At 40.3% G+C, this 18,051-nt stretch overlaps 1 protein-coding gene across 9 annotated transcripts in view; it reads right to left on the reverse strand.

Moving 5' to 3' along the window:
- The window catches only part of XPO1 (exportin 1), a 79,453-nt gene that overhangs the window by 50,928 nt on the left and 10,474 nt on the right, over positions 1-18,051 (reverse strand). For all 9 annotated transcript variants that reach the window (XM_070734815.1, XM_070734809.1, XM_070734813.1 and 6 more), the window contains one exon: positions 16,688-16,760. In XM_070734815.1, coding sequence (XP_070590916.1) covers positions 16,688-16,760 — 73 coding nt within the window. The remainder of the gene's footprint in view (positions 1-16,687; positions 16,761-18,051) is intronic.

Consider the following 18,051-nt stretch of genomic DNA (forward strand, 5'->3'; position numbering starts at 1 on the left):
GAAGCATGTATAAATCACAAATTTGTTCAGTTTTTCAAATTCAAAATAGTCCTGTTTCATTTGTTCCTGGGGTACTACCTTTATGACCTGAATGTCCAGCAGGTGTTGAATGGCAGTCTCCATGAGATCTCTCCTCACTTAATTCATGGAGGCAGGGCAACAAATGAAGTGCTAAAGGTAGGGAGGATGACCATGACCTGACCATGCTGCAGACACAAGAATCTGTGGCGGTCACCTCCCACTGGCCTGTGAACTGGGCCAGATGGCTCCCGATGGGAGGGTTGAACTGACTGATACTTGGTCCTGTGGTAGGGTCTCCCTTCCGACTTCTGAAATGGGCGTTTGCCCTGGAACTGCTGTCTGGGCTTGTCATGAAACCCAGACCTATCTGACTGATGGTCAGTCCACTGGGGAAAATATCTCTGTTGTGGTGGAAAATCCTGTTCATAACTGCAAAAATTTGGCCTGCAAATATAAGACAACCACCAGTCTACTCTCCTAGACAGGAATGGCAATACTTTCCTTTTGTTCTTGTCCTCCACCAGTATTGGGTAAAGAGCCTCCCCAAACAGTTTATTACCTGTACAAGGGACAGAAGCCAATTTCCATTAGGTTGCTAGTTGCAAAGCCATAGCATGGCCACTGCAGACAAAAGGGCCACAGAGGCAAACCTTGCTGCATTCAAGGTGATATCTGCAGAAAATTGAGTGGCAGCTAACAGTTTGTTAATATCCTGGTGTAACTTAGTATCCTGTTGTGGCACTCTTTCCTGCATCTGCTGTAGCCAAATGAGGGTGATCCAGTTAAAGAACGAGGTGACCAAGGCCACTTTAATAGTCCAGGCTACCAATGATGGATCCTTTACATTTTTAACTCTGCCCTCTTGTCCTTGGCTTTTAAATTGTCTGCAGTATCTCCCGATAGGATTGCAGATGAAGAAGTCAGTGCTGCGAATGGACCATCTACTTAGAATAGAATAGAATAGAATATAATTTTTATTGGCCAAGTATGATTGGACACACAAGGAATTTGTCTTGGTGCATATGCTCTCAGCGTACATAAAATAAAATATATATTTGTCAAGAATCATGTGGTACAAAACTTAATGATTGTCATAGGGGTCAAATAAGCAATTAAGAAGCAATATTAATAAAAATCTTAGGATATAAGCAACAAGTTAGTCATACATGGGAGGAAATGGGTGAAAGGAATGATTAGAAAAACTAGTAGAATAGAAGTGCAGATTTAGTAGAAAGTCTGACAGTGTTGAGGGAATTATTTGTTTAGTAGAGTGATGGCGTTCGGAAAAAAACTGTTCTTGTGTCTAGTTGTCTTGGTGTGCAGTGCTCTGTAGCGACGTTTTGAGGGTAGGAGTTGAAACAATTTGTGTCCAGGATGTGAGGGGTCAGTAAATATTTTCCCCGCCCTCTTTTTGACTCGTGCAGTATACAGGTCCGCAATGGAAGGCAGGTTGGCAGCAATTGTTTTTTCTGCAGTTCTGATTATCCTCTGAAGTCTGTGTCGATCCTGTTGGGTTGCAGGATGTAGAGGTGCAGATGACAGACTCAATGATTCATCTGTAGAACTGTATCAGCAGCTCCTTGGGCAGTTTGAGCTTCCTGAGCTGGCGCAGAAAGAACATTCTTTGTTGTGCTTTTTTGATGATGTTTTTGATGTTAGGTGACCATTTTAGGTCTTGAGATATGATAGAACCTAGAAATTTGAAGGCCTCTACTGTTGATACTGTGTTGTCTAGTATTGTGAGAGGTGGAAGGGTTTCTCTTAAAGTCTACCACCATTTCTACGGTTTTGAGTGTGTTCAGTTCTAGATTGTTCTGGTCACACCACAAGGATAGTTGTTCAACTTCCTGTCTGTATGTGGATTCATCATTGTCTCGAATGAGTCCGATCACTGTTGTATCATATGCAAACTTCAGTAGTTTAACAGATGGATCGTTTGAGATGCAGTCATTAGTGTATAGAGAGAAGAGAAGTGGTGAGAGTACACAACCTTGGGGGGCACCTGTGCTAATTGTACATGTATCTGATGTGATTTTTCCTAGCTTCACCTGCTGCTTCCTGTCTGTTAGGAAGCTTGTGATCCACTTACAAGTGTGTTCAGGTACCGCTAGCTGATTTAGTTTGGTTAAGAGAATGTCCGGTACGATGGTATTGAATGCTGAACTGAAGTCCACAAAGAGGACCCTAGCGTAGGTCATTGGAGATTCAAGATGTTGAAGGATGTAGTGTAGAGCCATATTAACAGCATCATCTGTTGATCTATTTGCTCGGTATGCAAATTGCAGGGGGTCTAACAGTGGATCCGTGATGGTTTTCAAGTGAAACATCACTAGCCTTTCAAAGGTTTTCATAACTACAGATGTTAGAGCAACTGGTCTGTAGTCATTCAGTTCCTTGATGGAGGGCTTCTTTGGCACTGGGATGATAGTTGGACTTCTGGTCAGAGGAGAGCCTGAGAGGTTTGGCTGCAGGTGATAAAATCGCTTTGTCATTCCCACTAGGGATAAGAAAGGAGTCTGACTGATCCCACTGCTTTTGGATCACATCCGTGAAGAGCTGAAGGACTGGGCTCTATCACCTCAGAGGCACTTCAGCCAGGGTATATCCCTCTAAGCGAGTAGTCGCCTTGGCTTTGTGTAATAAGAGATCTGAACATGGCCAGAGGGAATCTAGTAAATGCTGGAGGGTTGGGAATCCACCCCTCATCCTGATTCCCCGTAAAGGACCCTGATTGCTGCGGGCAATATGCTTACGCTCTGTAAACTGCTTAGAGAGGGCTGTAAAGCATTGTGAAGCGGTACATAAGTCTAAAATGCTATTGCTAAAAATGATATTTTGAATTACCTATTTGAAGTAATTTGGTTAAAACTTGTTGACCTGATGCACTCCAGGATAAAAGTCATGACAAAGGTTTTAATATTATATAGTCTCATAACATGAGATATTGACAAAATAAATAAAGATCCCTATTGCTAGTTAATATATGGCCAACGAAGATGGACATCATCTATATACGTTCTCCCACCTTAAATTTTTTAAAACAAAAATCATGAATTTCATGAAATTTAGCTTTAATTATAGAAAACAGGCTTATTAAAAAAGAATGAACCAATTTAATGACACATTGCTTTAGTTCTCAAGTATCGTCATTAATTAATCAGTGACCATTTGAAAGAGGAGTTATCTAAGTTGTGAAGGCCATTTTGAACACTCGTATGACAGGAAATAAAAGTTGATTGTGAGTAGAATACTTATGACTTGGCTGGAGTTTCATATTACTTTTCTTTAATAAAATATTTCATCATGAACTTGGTTCATTCTTTTTGAATAACCCTGTATATTTGCACACATACACACACAGATGCCCATTAATAAAGAATTCAGTCAATATCAAGATATATACCAAAATAACAGATTTTCTTACCAAACTTACCAAAAACTAAATTTGTTTTTGTTTATTCATGGTTTCTTATAGAAATGGTTTAATACATAGATAAAGCAAGTTTTTGTTTTAAATAATACTATAGAAATATTTTACTTACAAAGAAAAATCTAGAAGTTGGACTTTGGCAGTACGATTAATCCAAAGGACATTACATTGGTAAATCACTGAAATTTGAAACTTAATGATTATCCTTTCCAAAAGTACAAATTAATAATTGCTAGAGGCAACCAACTAGTAAAAATACTGCTTAAGTTACATTTAATTTATTTTTCCAATTCTAACCCTTTGAAGTATGAAAAGCATTTTAGTGAAACATATTTTGCCACAAGCAAGAAATCTAGTAACTGGAACACCCCCCTCCACTATTTAACAATTAGCCACTATAGTAATGCAGGTAGTTCTTGAGTTGCAACTACAATTGAGCCCAAAATTTATGTTAAGTGAAACATTTGTTAAGTCAGTTTGCCTCACTTTATGAATTTTCTTGCCACAGTCAAGTGAATCATGGTATTTATTAAATTAGTAACATGGTTATTAAGTGAATCTGGATTCCCCATTGACTTTGCTTTTCAGAAGGTCACAAAAGCTGATCACGTGACCTTGGGACACTGTAACAGTCACAAATATAAACCAGTTGCCAAGCATCTGAATTTTAATTATGTGACAATTGGGATGTTATAATTATCGTAAATGTGAAAAACAGTGCTAAGTCACTTTATTCAATTGTTGTAACTTTCAACGGTGACTAAATGAACTGTTTTCAGTTGAGGACTACCTGTAGCCAGCGTTCCCCATAAGCTGTGCGCGTGCGCACATGAGCGCCTCCAAATACCCCCCGCGCACCCTTTTCCATGGGTGCGCGCTCCTCATCTCCCTGCCAGCCCGCGGGGGGTTGCGGGGGCGGGGAGGCGCCGGCAGTTAAAGGAAAGGGAGCCGTGGGCGCCGCTGCCTCCCCACAGTGCCTCCGGCCCCCTCGCGCCCCTGGACTCTCGGCGCTGCCCCCCGCCCACCCGATCTGCCCCCTCTCCTCCTCCACCGCCTCCTGCCTTGGGGCGCGACTTCTCCAGTGCCGGTGGCTGCGGCTTCTTTTCCTTCTCTTCCGTGCTCCCAGCTAGGGGGCTGCGAGAGGGTTTTCTCCACGCGCTTCAGGAATGCCTGCCCCGCCCCTCTCGTAGCCCCCTCGCTGGGAGCGCTTTCGTCCTGGACTTTCAGCAAGGGGGCTACAGTAGAGGCAGGACAGGCGTTCCCGGAGCGCTCGGAGAAAGCGCTCTCGCAGCCCCCTCGCTGACACAGAGAGAGAGAGAGAGAAAGGGGGGGAGAGAGATAGCAAGAGAGAGAAGAGAAAGAAAGAAAGAGTGATAGAGAAAGAAAGCAATAGAGAGAGAGAAAGAGAGAGATAGAAAGAGAGGGAGAGAGAAAGTGAGAAAAAGAGAGAGAGAGCAAGAGGGGGAAAGAGAGAGAAATGACTCTTGAGTTAAAGCATATGGTAAAAAGCACCCAAATAACAGAGGAAAAAACCCCCCAGCCATTTGTGTGTGTGTGTGTGTCTGTGAACTCTTGGACCATTTCCAATAGCTCACCTGTTATTGGAAATGGTTCAAGCGTTCACACACACACACACAAGAGGGGAGGAGACAGGGATGGAAAAAGAGGAGAAGATAGTAATAATACTAATAGATTTTGGTTTTGTTTTATTATTAATTTCTTTTAATAAAAAAGAAGGGCATTTTTTTCTTATTTATTTATTTATACTTCTATGCCGCCCAGTCCCAAAGGGACTGCCGCTCAGACACTATACTTTTCCGCCCACACCGAAAAAAAGTTAGAGGGAACATTGCCTGTAGCTATGCTAATGAACCTTAGTAAACCTAAAATAAAATTTCTGCTTTTTTTCAATATAAAACCATATGCATTAAAAGCACCTAAATGGATATTCTACATGATTAATGCTCTTACTGTGTTTTCCCGAAAATAAGGCATGTCTCCATAATAAGTCCAATCAGGCTTTTTAGAGTATGTGCCGAAGCCCCCCCCCCTACTTAAATGCACGCGCAGCCAGTTCATGCCATTTCCACTGGTTCATACCACACGCACCCCACACGTGGCAAAATTAGCCAGCAATGTGTCTTGCGATGCACAGCAATGAGTGGGGCACGAGACCTGTTGCTGACCTGCTTCTCATTTTGTCGTGGCAAGCAGTGGGCATGAAATAAGCTGCAGGGTTAGCAACGCGTCTCACAACCCACTCTTTGCAGCAGCAACATGAAAGGCAGGCCAGCTGCCACCTTGCTCCCAGCTGGCCGCTTTAAGTTTCTTAATTTACTCTAACTTCTTCCTTTTGTGCTCCCCCAAAAGAGCTTTGAGTTTCCTGTGGCAAAGGGGCGGGGGGGAAAATCAATTTCCGCTCTCGCCAGGCCCAAAAAGATCAAGAAAATGCAGGTAAATTCATAGGTTCCAGGCTGGCTTTTGTGCTTTTGCTTTGGCCTCAGCAGGCAAAACAAATCCTCAGCTCTGTCTTCGTGAAGGAGTTCCTGCAGTTGAAGACCCAACCCTCTGACTGCAGCTCCCATTCTACGTGTGGTGATGAACCTCTCTCTCTCTCACGCTAAACCCTCCGCCACCTTACGCTTTGGGCTTTGCACCCAGCATTTAAATTAAACGGGTGCCTCTGTTGGACTGGCCTGAAGTGAAAGTAACCTGGCTGCTTTGCTTCCCCCTTGGGTGCAAAGGCATAGGAATTAAGCTTGCCTGAATTCCCAAAGTGGCCAGAGCCCTTGCAAGCCGGAGAGAGGAAGTACCTTTATCGGCTTAATCCTCTGGGAAGGAAACCTGCCTTTTTCTTCAGCTTCTTGGGAATCTAACAAGGAAAGGATCAGTGGTAGGTTGAGAAGGAGTGAGAGTGGGCAGGCCTGCAAAAGGCGGCGGGGTGTGTGTGTTGGTGGTATTGTGAATTTGCCTAGTGCAGTGTGGCCGAATGGAAAGGGTTGGCTGGCCATCTCAAACAGAGAGGAATCCCTTTTCCCATCTCTAAATCACTGGCGGGACTTTTCCCCAACAATATTCTGATTACCCTTGAGAAAAAACATTATTATCAATGCATGGAAGGTGAGGGTGGAAGGAGGAGGAGACAAAGCCTTTCCTTGTCACAATTTCTTGGAAGAAAAGTAAAGGCAATGAAATGAACCTCTGGAAACTTTAAGAGAGGAAGGGCAGTGGGCTGCCCAATCTGCCACCTCCAAATTGTGCCCCACTGTGAGATGCACATGTTACCTGAGCCTGGCAGCTTCATGGTGTTTCTCAGCTGGTCTGTGCAGAAAAACACCCTGCACAGAACAGAAAATATTCTTGCAATTAACAACTCGAAGTGAGGTTTTTCTGTACTGTACAAAGTGTTTCCCTGCACAGTTCGACCAAGTGCCATCAGAGAGCTGCCAGATTCCGGTAAGATACGCATCTCGTGCCCCGCCCTGTCTCCTTTACCCTCAAAATAAGACACCCCCCCCCCCCAATAATAAGGTCAAAGCCATATTTCGGCGATCAAAAAATATAAGACAGGGTCTTACATTCGGGAAAACATGGTACCACAAACATATGGTTTAGCCATCTTAATTTACTCAATTACATATTTAAAATTTTAATTTGATTAGCACAACAAAAATTAGTACACCTGCAACATTGCCTTTTTTGGCAGAAGATTCCTAGATACGAAAAAGGAAAAACAAAAAAGGCAGAATTTATTAATGTTCTGCATTTCTGTAATTAGGTTTAATAGGCCACCCAACTCTTGACGGAGTCTGGATAGCGTACAATGATAAAAAATTTACAACAATTAAAATCCCAATAAAAACAATCATTAATTCTGGGCCAGAGCAGAGTGCTATAGCTCAATGGCCCCAAGCCTGCTGGCAAAGCCATGTTTTTAAAGCTTTCCAGAAAGCCAGGAGGGTGAGGGCGGTGCGGATCTCCGGGGGTAGTTGGTTAGAGAGCCATGGGGCTGCCACAAAGAAGGCCCTCTCCCATGGTCCTGCCAGTCGGCACTGTTTGGCTGACCCAGTGGAGGCCAACTTTGTGGGCTCTAATCGGCTTCTGGGAAGTATGAGGAAGAAGATAGTCCTGTAAATAATCGGGTCCTAAGCTATGTAGGACTTTATAAGGTGATAACCAATATCTTAGACACCTAAGAAGTTAAATAATGATGTTATAAACAAACACAAAACTCTAAAGCAATACAAGAGATCTGAGAGGCGAAACAGGTATTGATGTTTCCACCCAACCAATTCAATTGTGCAAAGTCTGCCTGCCCTGGAGTCAAAAGAGGTTGTAAATACATCTCTGTAACAGTGCTTGCCCTCTGGAGTGAGGTTTCCCAAAATCTGAAATGTCTTCAGAGTTATTCAAAAGAGAATGACGCCCTGACTCTTCACCTAGGGCCAGAGGTCTTTAAACTTGACAACTTTAAGACTTGTGGACTTCAACTCCCAGAATTCTGGAAGTTGAGGTCAAGTCTTAAAGATGCCAAGTTTGGGGATCCCTGACCTAGTCCTCTGGAGAAGAGAGTGAGACCCCTTGCTTTATTCCATTGGATTTGTCACTCTTGCAATTTTTTCATTTATTTAATTTATTTATTAGTGATATTTGTATGCTGCCCACTCCCAACAGGACTCTGGGCAGCTAACAATAATCACAATTACTAAAACAATATAAAAATATGACAATAATAAAACAACAGTGATATAAAATACATAAAAAGCCAAAAAGCCTATATACACACAGTCATTCCTGATTCCAGGGCTGCCAGAAAAGCCAGGTCTTAACAGCTTTCTGGAAGACTGGTAGGGTGGGAATAGTATGGATCTCTGGAGGCAGTGGATTCCAAAGGGTTGGAGCCATCACAGAGAAGGCCCTTTCCTGCGGCCCGGCCAGTGATAAAGAGTGATACAGGAGTATCTCGGTATACCCATTATTGAATGCGCTGCTGCATTTTGCACCAGCTAAAGTCTCTGAATGCTCTTCAAGGGAAGCCTCATGTAGAGTGCATTGCAACAGTCAAGGCGAGAGGTGATTAGGATGTGAGTGACCATGCGGAGTGCCTCCTGGTCTAGTTAGGGTCACAACTGGTAGACAAGACGAACTTGCGCAAAAGCTCCCCTAGCCACAGCTGAGAGATGTTGCTCTAGTTTCAGCTGTGGATCTTGGGAGGACACCCAAGTTGCGAACCCAATTTGTGGGGGAAATCTCTTCCCTCCCCAGTACCAAAGACAGATGGAGTAGTCCTTAGGAGGAAGGACCCATAGCCATTCAGTCTTGTGAGGATTGAGTTTAGCCTGTTGACTCCCATACAGACCCTCACGGCTTCCAGACACCGGCACATCACTTCCACCACTTCACTGAACTGACATGGGATGGAAATGTACAGCTGAGTATCATCAGCGTACTGTTGGTAACTCACCCCATGTCATCAGATGATCTCACTGATTTCATGTAGATATGGAATAAGAGAGAGGGGCCTAGGGATCGATCCTCCCACTAACACCGACTGCGATCAGCCAGAGATAGGAGAAAAATGGTGCCTTCCACTCCCAATCCCTTCAGTGTCATAGGATACCATGGTCAATGGTATCTAATGCCACTGAGAGGTCAAGAAGGACCAGGATAGAGTAACCGCTATCCCGGGCCTGCCAGAGATCATCCATATTGATTTTATTGTAATTTCTTGGTTGTTGTGAGATACTTGGGGATTGGGAATTGGGCAGCATACAACTTTAATAAATTACTATTATATTTATAATGCTAAAACTATTTGGATGATACTTGCTGATGGCAGATATAAGAGTGTAGTACAAATTTTAAAAAATCTAGTATTTGCAGCTATACTCTCAAAGTTCAATTAAACCAGCTGGAATTTGTCAGAGTTTAACAAAGCAAATTCAAACTGTTCTGGATAGCCTGAATTTCATTGAAGCAAAACAACACAAATTCAAGTGTGTTGGCCATAGAAACTAGCAAAGGAACAAACCTTTTAATCTGAAAAGCTCTGCAAATCTGAAAGATGCTGCGCAATGTACTATTATGACAGTAAAGAAATACTGAAAATGCAACTCTTTGCTATTATATTATTTATTTATTTCTTTATTAGCTTTATGTGTTGCCTATCTCCTCTAGAGGAGACTCTTTTATAGAGAGTTCATAATAAAGTCTTGCAACAACACTCAGACAAGCATGACATAAATGATAGTGGCTCCTATAGCCCATTTCTCCTTTTACTGTCTCTAATTCACCTGAATTATTTCCAACTCACATATAAAGCTCAAAATCTCTCCTTCCTACACAGCACATTTTGCTGTTTGGACTGCAAAGGTCTGTCATAATCATAAATCACATGGTGGTCATATAATCAATGCCCATCTCCTTTCTCTTACAAACATAGTTGGGAGAGGTGTGGTCCACAATCAATTTAAAATTAATGCATTTTACCTCTCATTTCCCTTGGACTACCACTAGATATTTAAAAGCAACATTTTGGAAATCTGGTAAATAAAATGCAAACATAATAGAACATGCAGGTTGAACTCTGGCAATCCTAATACCACTAGTGATTTAACCTTCACATTAAATCCCGGCATTATATTCCTTTAAAGTTATGCACTGGAATATAGTGGTTTGATATCTATCTATCTATCTATCTATCTATCTATCTATCTATCTATCTATCTATCTATCTATCTATCTATCTATCTATCTATCTCAATCCCAAAGGACTCGGGGCGGCTTATTCACTTCCTACATGTAAAGACTATGCATCACTGGCTTTATCATTCCTTCTGTAAAAATCAAGGACTTTGGATGAGTAATTTTAGTTGACCAAATCTTGGCCATTCTCCTTTCAAGTATATAGAAGCTTAGTACTGGGGATAATACATACATTGATGGGAATAAGGAGGTTGCTGACTATTTGAATAGCTACTTCTGTTCAGTTTTCTCAGAAGACAGCTTACAATATAATACTAAGGATGGATATAGCATTGCTTCAAGCTGTAGGGATTCAGCTCCAGTGATCTCAGAGGCCAATATCTTAGAAGAACTTGAACGATTAAAGATAAATAAAGCAATGGGTCCAGATGGCATCCACCCAGAGTTCTTAAAGAATTCAGATCAGTGATTGCTACCCCCCCAACTGATTTGTTTAACCAATCCCTTTTAACAGATGTTCCTGGTGATTGGAGAATGGCCAATCCACAAGGGCAGTTGTGCCTATCCACAAGAAGAGCAGTAGAGAAGAAGCAGGTAACTTCAGGCCAGTTAGCTTGACATCAGTTATACTCAAAAATAGGATAAATCAGCACCTAAAAACCAATAACTTATTGGACCCGAACCAGCATGGCTTTACTGAAGGCAAATCATGTCAGATTAATCTCATTGATTTCTTTGACTATGTCACAAAGGTGTTGGATGAAGGTGGTGCCGTGGATTTTGCCTATCTGGACTTCAGCAAAGTCTTTGATATGGTTCCATATAAAGAGCTGATAGATAACTTAGTGAAGATTGGCAACCTTGTTTATTCCTTTCCCTAATAGCATCAAACTGAATATATACCTCACAGCTTATGTATTGTAGTTTTAGTAGTATTGACAATGTATAATTGATATCATGGATTTTATCTGTAATTTATCATTTTATCCTACAACCTTTGATGTGTTTTTATTTGTTTGGTCTATGACTATAATAATAAATTTGAAGTTTGATAATTTAGTGAAGATTGGACTTAATTCCTGGATAGTTCAGTGGATTTGCAGCTGGCTGAAGCATAGATATCAGAGGGTTGTTGTTAATGGTGAGTATTCTGAGCAGATATTGGTTACAAGTGGTGTGCCACAAGGGTCTGTTCTCGGTCCTACTCTTTTTAATATGTTTGTGAGTGACATAGGGGAAGGTTTGCCTATTTGCCAATGACTCTAAAGTGTACAATAGGGGTGATATTTCTGGAGGCATCTGTAATATGGCAAATGATTTAGCTTTACTAGATAAGTGGTCAAAGCAATGGAAACTGCAGTTTAATGGTTCCAAATATAAAATAATGTACTTGGGCAAAGGAAATCCTCAATCTGAGTATTGTATTGGCAGTTCTGTGTTAGCAAAACTTCAGAAGAGAAGGATTTAGGGGTAGTGATTTCTGTCAGTCTCAAAATGGGTGAACAGTGCGGTCAGTCAGTAGGGAAAGCAAGTAGAATGTTTGGCTGCATAGCTAGAGGTATAACAAGCAGGAAGAGGGAGATTGTGATCCCGCTGTATAGAGTGCTGGTGAGACCACATTTGGAATACTGTGTTCAGTTCTGGAGACCTCACCCACAAAAGGATATTGATAAAATTGGGTCCTAAGACGGGCCTAAAAAAATTGTGAAATATCTTAAACATAAAACTTATCAGGAAAGACTTAACGAACTCAATCTGTATAGTCTGGAGGACAGAAGGGAAATGGGGGGACAGGATCGAAACATTTAAATATGTTAAATAAAGGGTTAAATAAGGTTCAGGAGAGGAGTGTTTTTAGTAGGAAAGTGAACACAAGAACAAGGGGGCATAATCTGAGTCTAGTTGGGGGAAAGATCAGAAGCAACATGAGAAAATATTATTTTACTGAAAGAGTAGTAGATGCTTGGAACAAACTTCCAGCAGACGTGATTGGTAAATCCTGAATTTAAACATGCCTAGGATAAACATATATCCATCTTAAGATAAAATACAAGAAATAGTGTAAGGGTAGACTAGATGGACCATGAGGTTTTTTTCTGCCATGTTTCTATGTCTCTATAGAAACTTGACATCTGACCAGATGACTTCATTTTGAATAAACATTCCCATATCTTTCTGACAAGATGCAAAATTTTAGCATTTAAGTTCTTCCCAAGGGTTATGTAGATAAAATTTGAAAATATTTAAATATATCTAAAATTCCAAGTTAAATAAAGGTGATGTTAGTATTGGACACAGTAAGAACATACTAAACTAAAGGTAAAAGAACGAAGAAACCGCTATGGTTTAGCAATGATGCAAGGGCAATAGTCAATGAAAAAAAGGCTGCCTATAGGAGGTATAAAGAATCTGGAAGTATAGCTGATAGAGAGGTGTATAAAATGAGACAGAAGGAGGCGAAACAGATAATACATGCTGCTAAAGCCTCAAAAGAGGAAGAAATTGCCAAATCTGTAAAGAAGGGGGATAAAACTTTCTTCAGATATATTAGTGATAGGAAGAAGAAAAACTGCAGCATCACGAAGCTTAGTACCGGGAATAATACATGTATTGATGGGAATAAGGAGATAGCTGACCATTTCAATAGCTACTTCTGTTCAGTTTTCTCAAAAGACAGCTTACAAAATAATACTATAGAGGGATATAGCATTGCTTCCAGCTGTACGGATTCAGCTCCAGTGATCTTAGAAGGCGATGTCTAAGAAGAACTTGAACGATTAAAGATAAATAAGGCAATGGGTCCAGATGGCATCCACCCCAGAGTTCTTAAAGAACTCAGATCTGTCATTGCTACTCCCCTGGCTGATTTGTTTAACCAATCCCTGTTAACAGAAGATGTTCCTGAGGATTGGAGAATGGCCAGTGTTGTGCCTATCCACAAGAAGGGCAGCAGAGAAGAAGCTGGTAACTACAGGCCAGTTAGCTTGACATCAGTTATAGTTAAAATGATGGAGACTCTACTCAAAAAGAGGATAAATCAGTACCTAAAAAACAATAACTTATTGGACCCAAATCAGCATGGCTTTACTGTAGGCAAATCATGTCAGACTAATCTCATTGATTTGTTTGACTATGTCACAAAGGTGTTGGATCAAGGTGGTGCCGTGGATATTGCCTATCTGGACTTCAGCAAAGCCTTTGATACGGTTCCACATAAAGAGCTGATAGATAAATTAGTGAAGATTGGACTTAATCCCTGGATAGTTCAGTGGATTTCAAGCTGGCTGAAGCATAGACATCAGAGAGTTATTGTTAATGGCGAGTATTCTGAGCAGAGACAGGTTACAAGCGGTGTGCCACAAGGGTCTGTTCTGGGTCCTATTCTTTTTAATATGTTTGTGAGTGACATAGGGGAAGGTTTGGTAGGGAAGGTTTGCCTATTTGCCGATGACTCTAAAGTGTGCAATAGGATTGATATTCCTGGAGGGGTCTGTAATATGGTAAATGATTTAGCTTTACTAGATAAATGGTCAAAGCAATGGAAACTGCAGTTTAATGTTTCCAAATGTAAAATAATGCACTTGGGGAAAAGGAATCCTCAATCTGAGTATTGCATTGGCAGTTCTGTGTTAGCAAAAACTTCTGAAGAGAAGGATTTAGGGGTAGTGATTTCTGAATGGGTGAGCAGTGTGGTCGGGCAGTAGGAAAAGCAAGTAGGATGCTTGGCTGCATAGCTAGAGGTATAACAAGCAGGAAGAGGGAGATTGTGATCCCCTTATATAGAGCGCTGGTGAGACCACATTTGGAATACTGTGTTCAGTTCTGGAGACCTCACCTACAAAAAGATATTGACAAAATTGAACGGGTCCAAAGACGGGCTACAAGAATGGTGGAAGGTCTTAAGCATAAAACGTATCAGGAAAGACTTCATGAACTCAATCTGTATAGTCTGGAGGACAGAAGGAAAAGGGGGGACATGATCGAAACATTTAAATATGTTAAAGGGTTAAATAAGGTTCAGGAGGGAAGTGTTTTTAATAGGAAAGTGAACACAAGAACAAGGGGACACAATCTGAAGTTAGTTGGGGGAAAGATCAAAAGCAATGTGAGGAAATATTATTTCACTGAAAGAGTAGTAGATCCTTGGAACAAACTTCCAGCAGACGTGGTTGGTAAATCCACAGTAACTGAATTTAAACATGCCTGGGATAAACATATATCCATCCTAAGATAAAACACAGGAAATAGTATAAGGGCAGACTAGATGGACCATGAGGTCTTTTTCTGCCGTCAGTCTTCTATGTTTCTATGAACATACTGTATAAATTGTCCCCAAACAGAACAAACTTTAATTTCCTGGATAGTCTTCTGCATTAAAAAGTATATACTATCTTCATTAGTATTATTCTAAACATAAAATGCTTTTGTCCTGCCATTGTTACTTTTATAAATAACTTAAGGCAGCAAACATACCTAGTATTCCTGCCTTCAAAGTAATTCAGCTATCTTTCATGTCTAGGACAAACCCAGAATGTTTAGTTTCTTAGGAGCTAGAATTGCCAGACCAAACTGATCTTCTATCTTCTATTTATCACTTCTGTAATAATTATGTTCACATGAAGGATTTACATAAACAAATGTACAACACATACAAAAGTCCACTTTCAGTTTACAGCACATGTCTTGTCTTAGTCTGTACCAGGGGTTCAAACTCATATGATCATAGTGGCATTATGTGATGTGATCTTTTCCCCCCTTCACTAAACCAGGCATAGATGTTGGCAGCATGTGATGCATCCAGCCCATGGGCTGGGAGTTTCACAGCCCTGGTCTATACTATAAACTCAATTTTCTATTTATTGTATCAGTTGGATTACATCTTTATGTAAGGACATTAACTAATGTGTATTCATTCTGGTATCTCTTCCACTAGCTTGCTGGAGCTAGTAGAACACTGTACGGTAGATATTTATATCAGCCCCAGTCCTTCTGCTCTAACTTCAATTAATCAAGAAGCCAGACTAAATGCTAAAAATTGATATTATATGCAAGACAGCAAGCAGGTTTATTTATATAGCACTGAATTTAACTCATTTAATAACCAACCAATATAAGAACGTCCTGCTTAACAATAACCCCTTAACTTAAACATTCTGCAAATATCAACTCTACCATATCCCATGAATTGGGATATGGTGTCTTAACACAGTGTTTTTCAACCAGTGTGCCGTGCCACACTAGTGTGCCGCAAGACATGGTCAGGTGTGCCGCGAAGAAGGAAGCTCAGGTTCCGGTCTCGCAACTTTTTGCTGAGAGAGAGAGAGAGAAAGAAAGCAAGAGAGAAAGAAAGCGAGAGAAAGAAAGCAAGAGAGAGAGAAAGAGAAAAAGAGAGTGAGGAGAGAGAGAAAGCAAGAGAGAGAAAGAAAAGAGAGAAAGAGAGAAAGCAAGAGTGAGAGAGAAAGAAAGCAAGAGAGAAAGAAAGCAAGAGAGAGAGAAAAGGAGAGGAAGGGAGAGAGAGAGAGAGAGATGAGCAAAAAGGGGAGGAAAAAAGAGAAATGAGAAAATGATTGAGACAGAGAATGAGAGGAAAGAGAGAAACAAAAGAGAGAGAAGTGACTCTTGATTTAAAGCATATGATAAAAAGCACCCAAAGAATAAGAGAGAAAACCCTCCCAGCCCTCACCTGTTTTTGGAAATGGTTCAAGAGTGTGTACACACACACACACACACACACACACACACACGGGTGGGGAGGAGACAGGGATGGAAAAAGAGAGGAGAGTGTCTTAGGGTGTCATTTTGTGTCATTTTGGTTGGTGGTGTGCCCCAGGATTTTGTAAATGTAAAAAATGTGCCGCGGCTCAAAAAAGGTTGAAAATCACTGTCTTAACAAAACAACTTAGATGTTTTGGAGGGATTGCTGGCTTGTCTCTCCAAAGCACTGGAAAATATGTGACTCAGTTTTAATCAAGACTTTAAAAAAAATACAGCAGTAATTTCTAAAGCAACTATTCTTGATATTTCTTTTACAAATTTTACAAATCAGTGTTAAACAGTTGTCTTAATATAGGATGGTATGATATAAACAAGTGTTCCACTGAGGACAGATGAAGGAGAAAAGAATGAAGTCAATCATTACCATTGCTTTAAAAGTCACCACACACATACTTTAGAAGTAGACCTAGATCTTGCTTATCACAAATACAAATGGCAACTAGGAAATGGGGGAGTAATAGGTATGAATATTCACATTAGATAGAGTAACAATACTCATTTGAACTCTTATGTTTTTTAGACAAATTGGAACTCGGAAGCAACAATATAAACTCTGTACATAACTGCTTTATTTCAATTAACATTATTAATATGGTATTATATTATGAAAGATTCCTGTCACCTAATGCATTGAGTAGCTAGTTAGATCATACAAGACTAGAAAAGACTATACAATGAGTAGGGGGGGGGGGGAGAACCACATGAGATCTACATTTTAAAGAACTATGTTACCAATCAATCAGAAAAAGTCTTTACCTTCACACTGGTTTCTGGGAAGGATCTTCCACCTTGTTTTTATCACATTTTCCAAGATCTGCAGGCCATAATACTGAAAATTGGAGAAGTGAAATATGTGAATATACTGGAGTTAACAACAACTTTCAGGATTCTCATTTGAGCTGACATCATTCACACTTTATTAAGATTATGCTGATCAAAAACAAATCTATCATCCATTTACTAGTTTTTCCCATGCATTTTCCTAATTTTTTCTTTGCTACTCTAAAGCCCTGCTGTTTGGTCATGATCACACCAGAGGGGAGCAAATAAAAAATGTTTTGGGAAGCCAAATTAATTATCTTTAGGGGAGAAAATCAGCAGTCAACAAAAATCATGGCCTAAATGACTGTTTACAGCTTCCAAATATACAGCCAAGTTTAGCAACTTGGATGTTTATGGACTTTCTGTCATTTCAATTGTTAAGACTGGGGCTTAACATTAAATCCAGTAACACCTTCAGAAAATGTGCTTCCTAAGAATTAATTGGTGTGTTTCTTAAAGAACAGCAAGACAATTCAAGTTTATTTCAAGGTACAATAATCTCTCCCCTATAACAGCCATTTCTATAGTTTCAATATTAACTTTTGTATTCAGTCAAAAGTTCACTATTTCCATATATACCTTGAGGTTGTTTTACCTTCCAGGTAAGCCTGCCAACACATGTTTGGAAAGCAATGCATTTGTAGGTAATGAAAATTCTTTAACCCATTTTATTCCTTTTAGCTTGGCATAAATATATTCAGTATGACCGCTATTATAACTTGCGAGAGGAGGAAAAGGGGTCAAAGAGTTGCTGATAGTAAGAAGATGGGAGGCAATACCTGAAAGGCAAAATTAGGCTTCAGAAACAAGATGGCTGGTCAAGATTTGGCCAAGAATAAAAGTATTTCAATACTGTTAGTGTCTATACATAATAGGGTAATTTTAATTTCAGCCAGAGGTATCATGTAAGATCATTTTAAATGAATAGCACAATGTAGACTGTCCCAAACTACACTGTGTTTCCTGCAAAAGTTTTTGAGACTTGTTTTTAATTTTCCCTGCATTTTCCCCTCAAAGTTTATTGTTTAATCTCTCTCAGAACTAATACTTAATGCTACTTCTAGTGCAGAAGGTGGTAAAACCTTTTAAATTTATACCTGCAATCTAAAATACTATAGTTATCTATGAAAATTGGGGCAACACATTATCTATAGCAGTGGACTGTTGCTTGCTGTTTCTTCAGCAGGCCTCTCAGTTTAAAAAAAAGAAAAAAACATTACATCTAAGACTTAATAGCGGGTTGCTTTCTTGGCAATCAGAACTGATGCCAAAGAAACAGCAAGCAAATCTCTAGCATT

The sequence above is a fragment of the Erythrolamprus reginae genome, chromosome 1 (assembly GCF_031021105.1).
Source record: "Erythrolamprus reginae isolate rEryReg1 chromosome 1, rEryReg1.hap1, whole genome shotgun sequence".
Classification (NCBI taxonomy): Eukaryota; Metazoa; Chordata; class Lepidosauria; order Squamata; family Dipsadidae; genus Erythrolamprus; species Erythrolamprus reginae.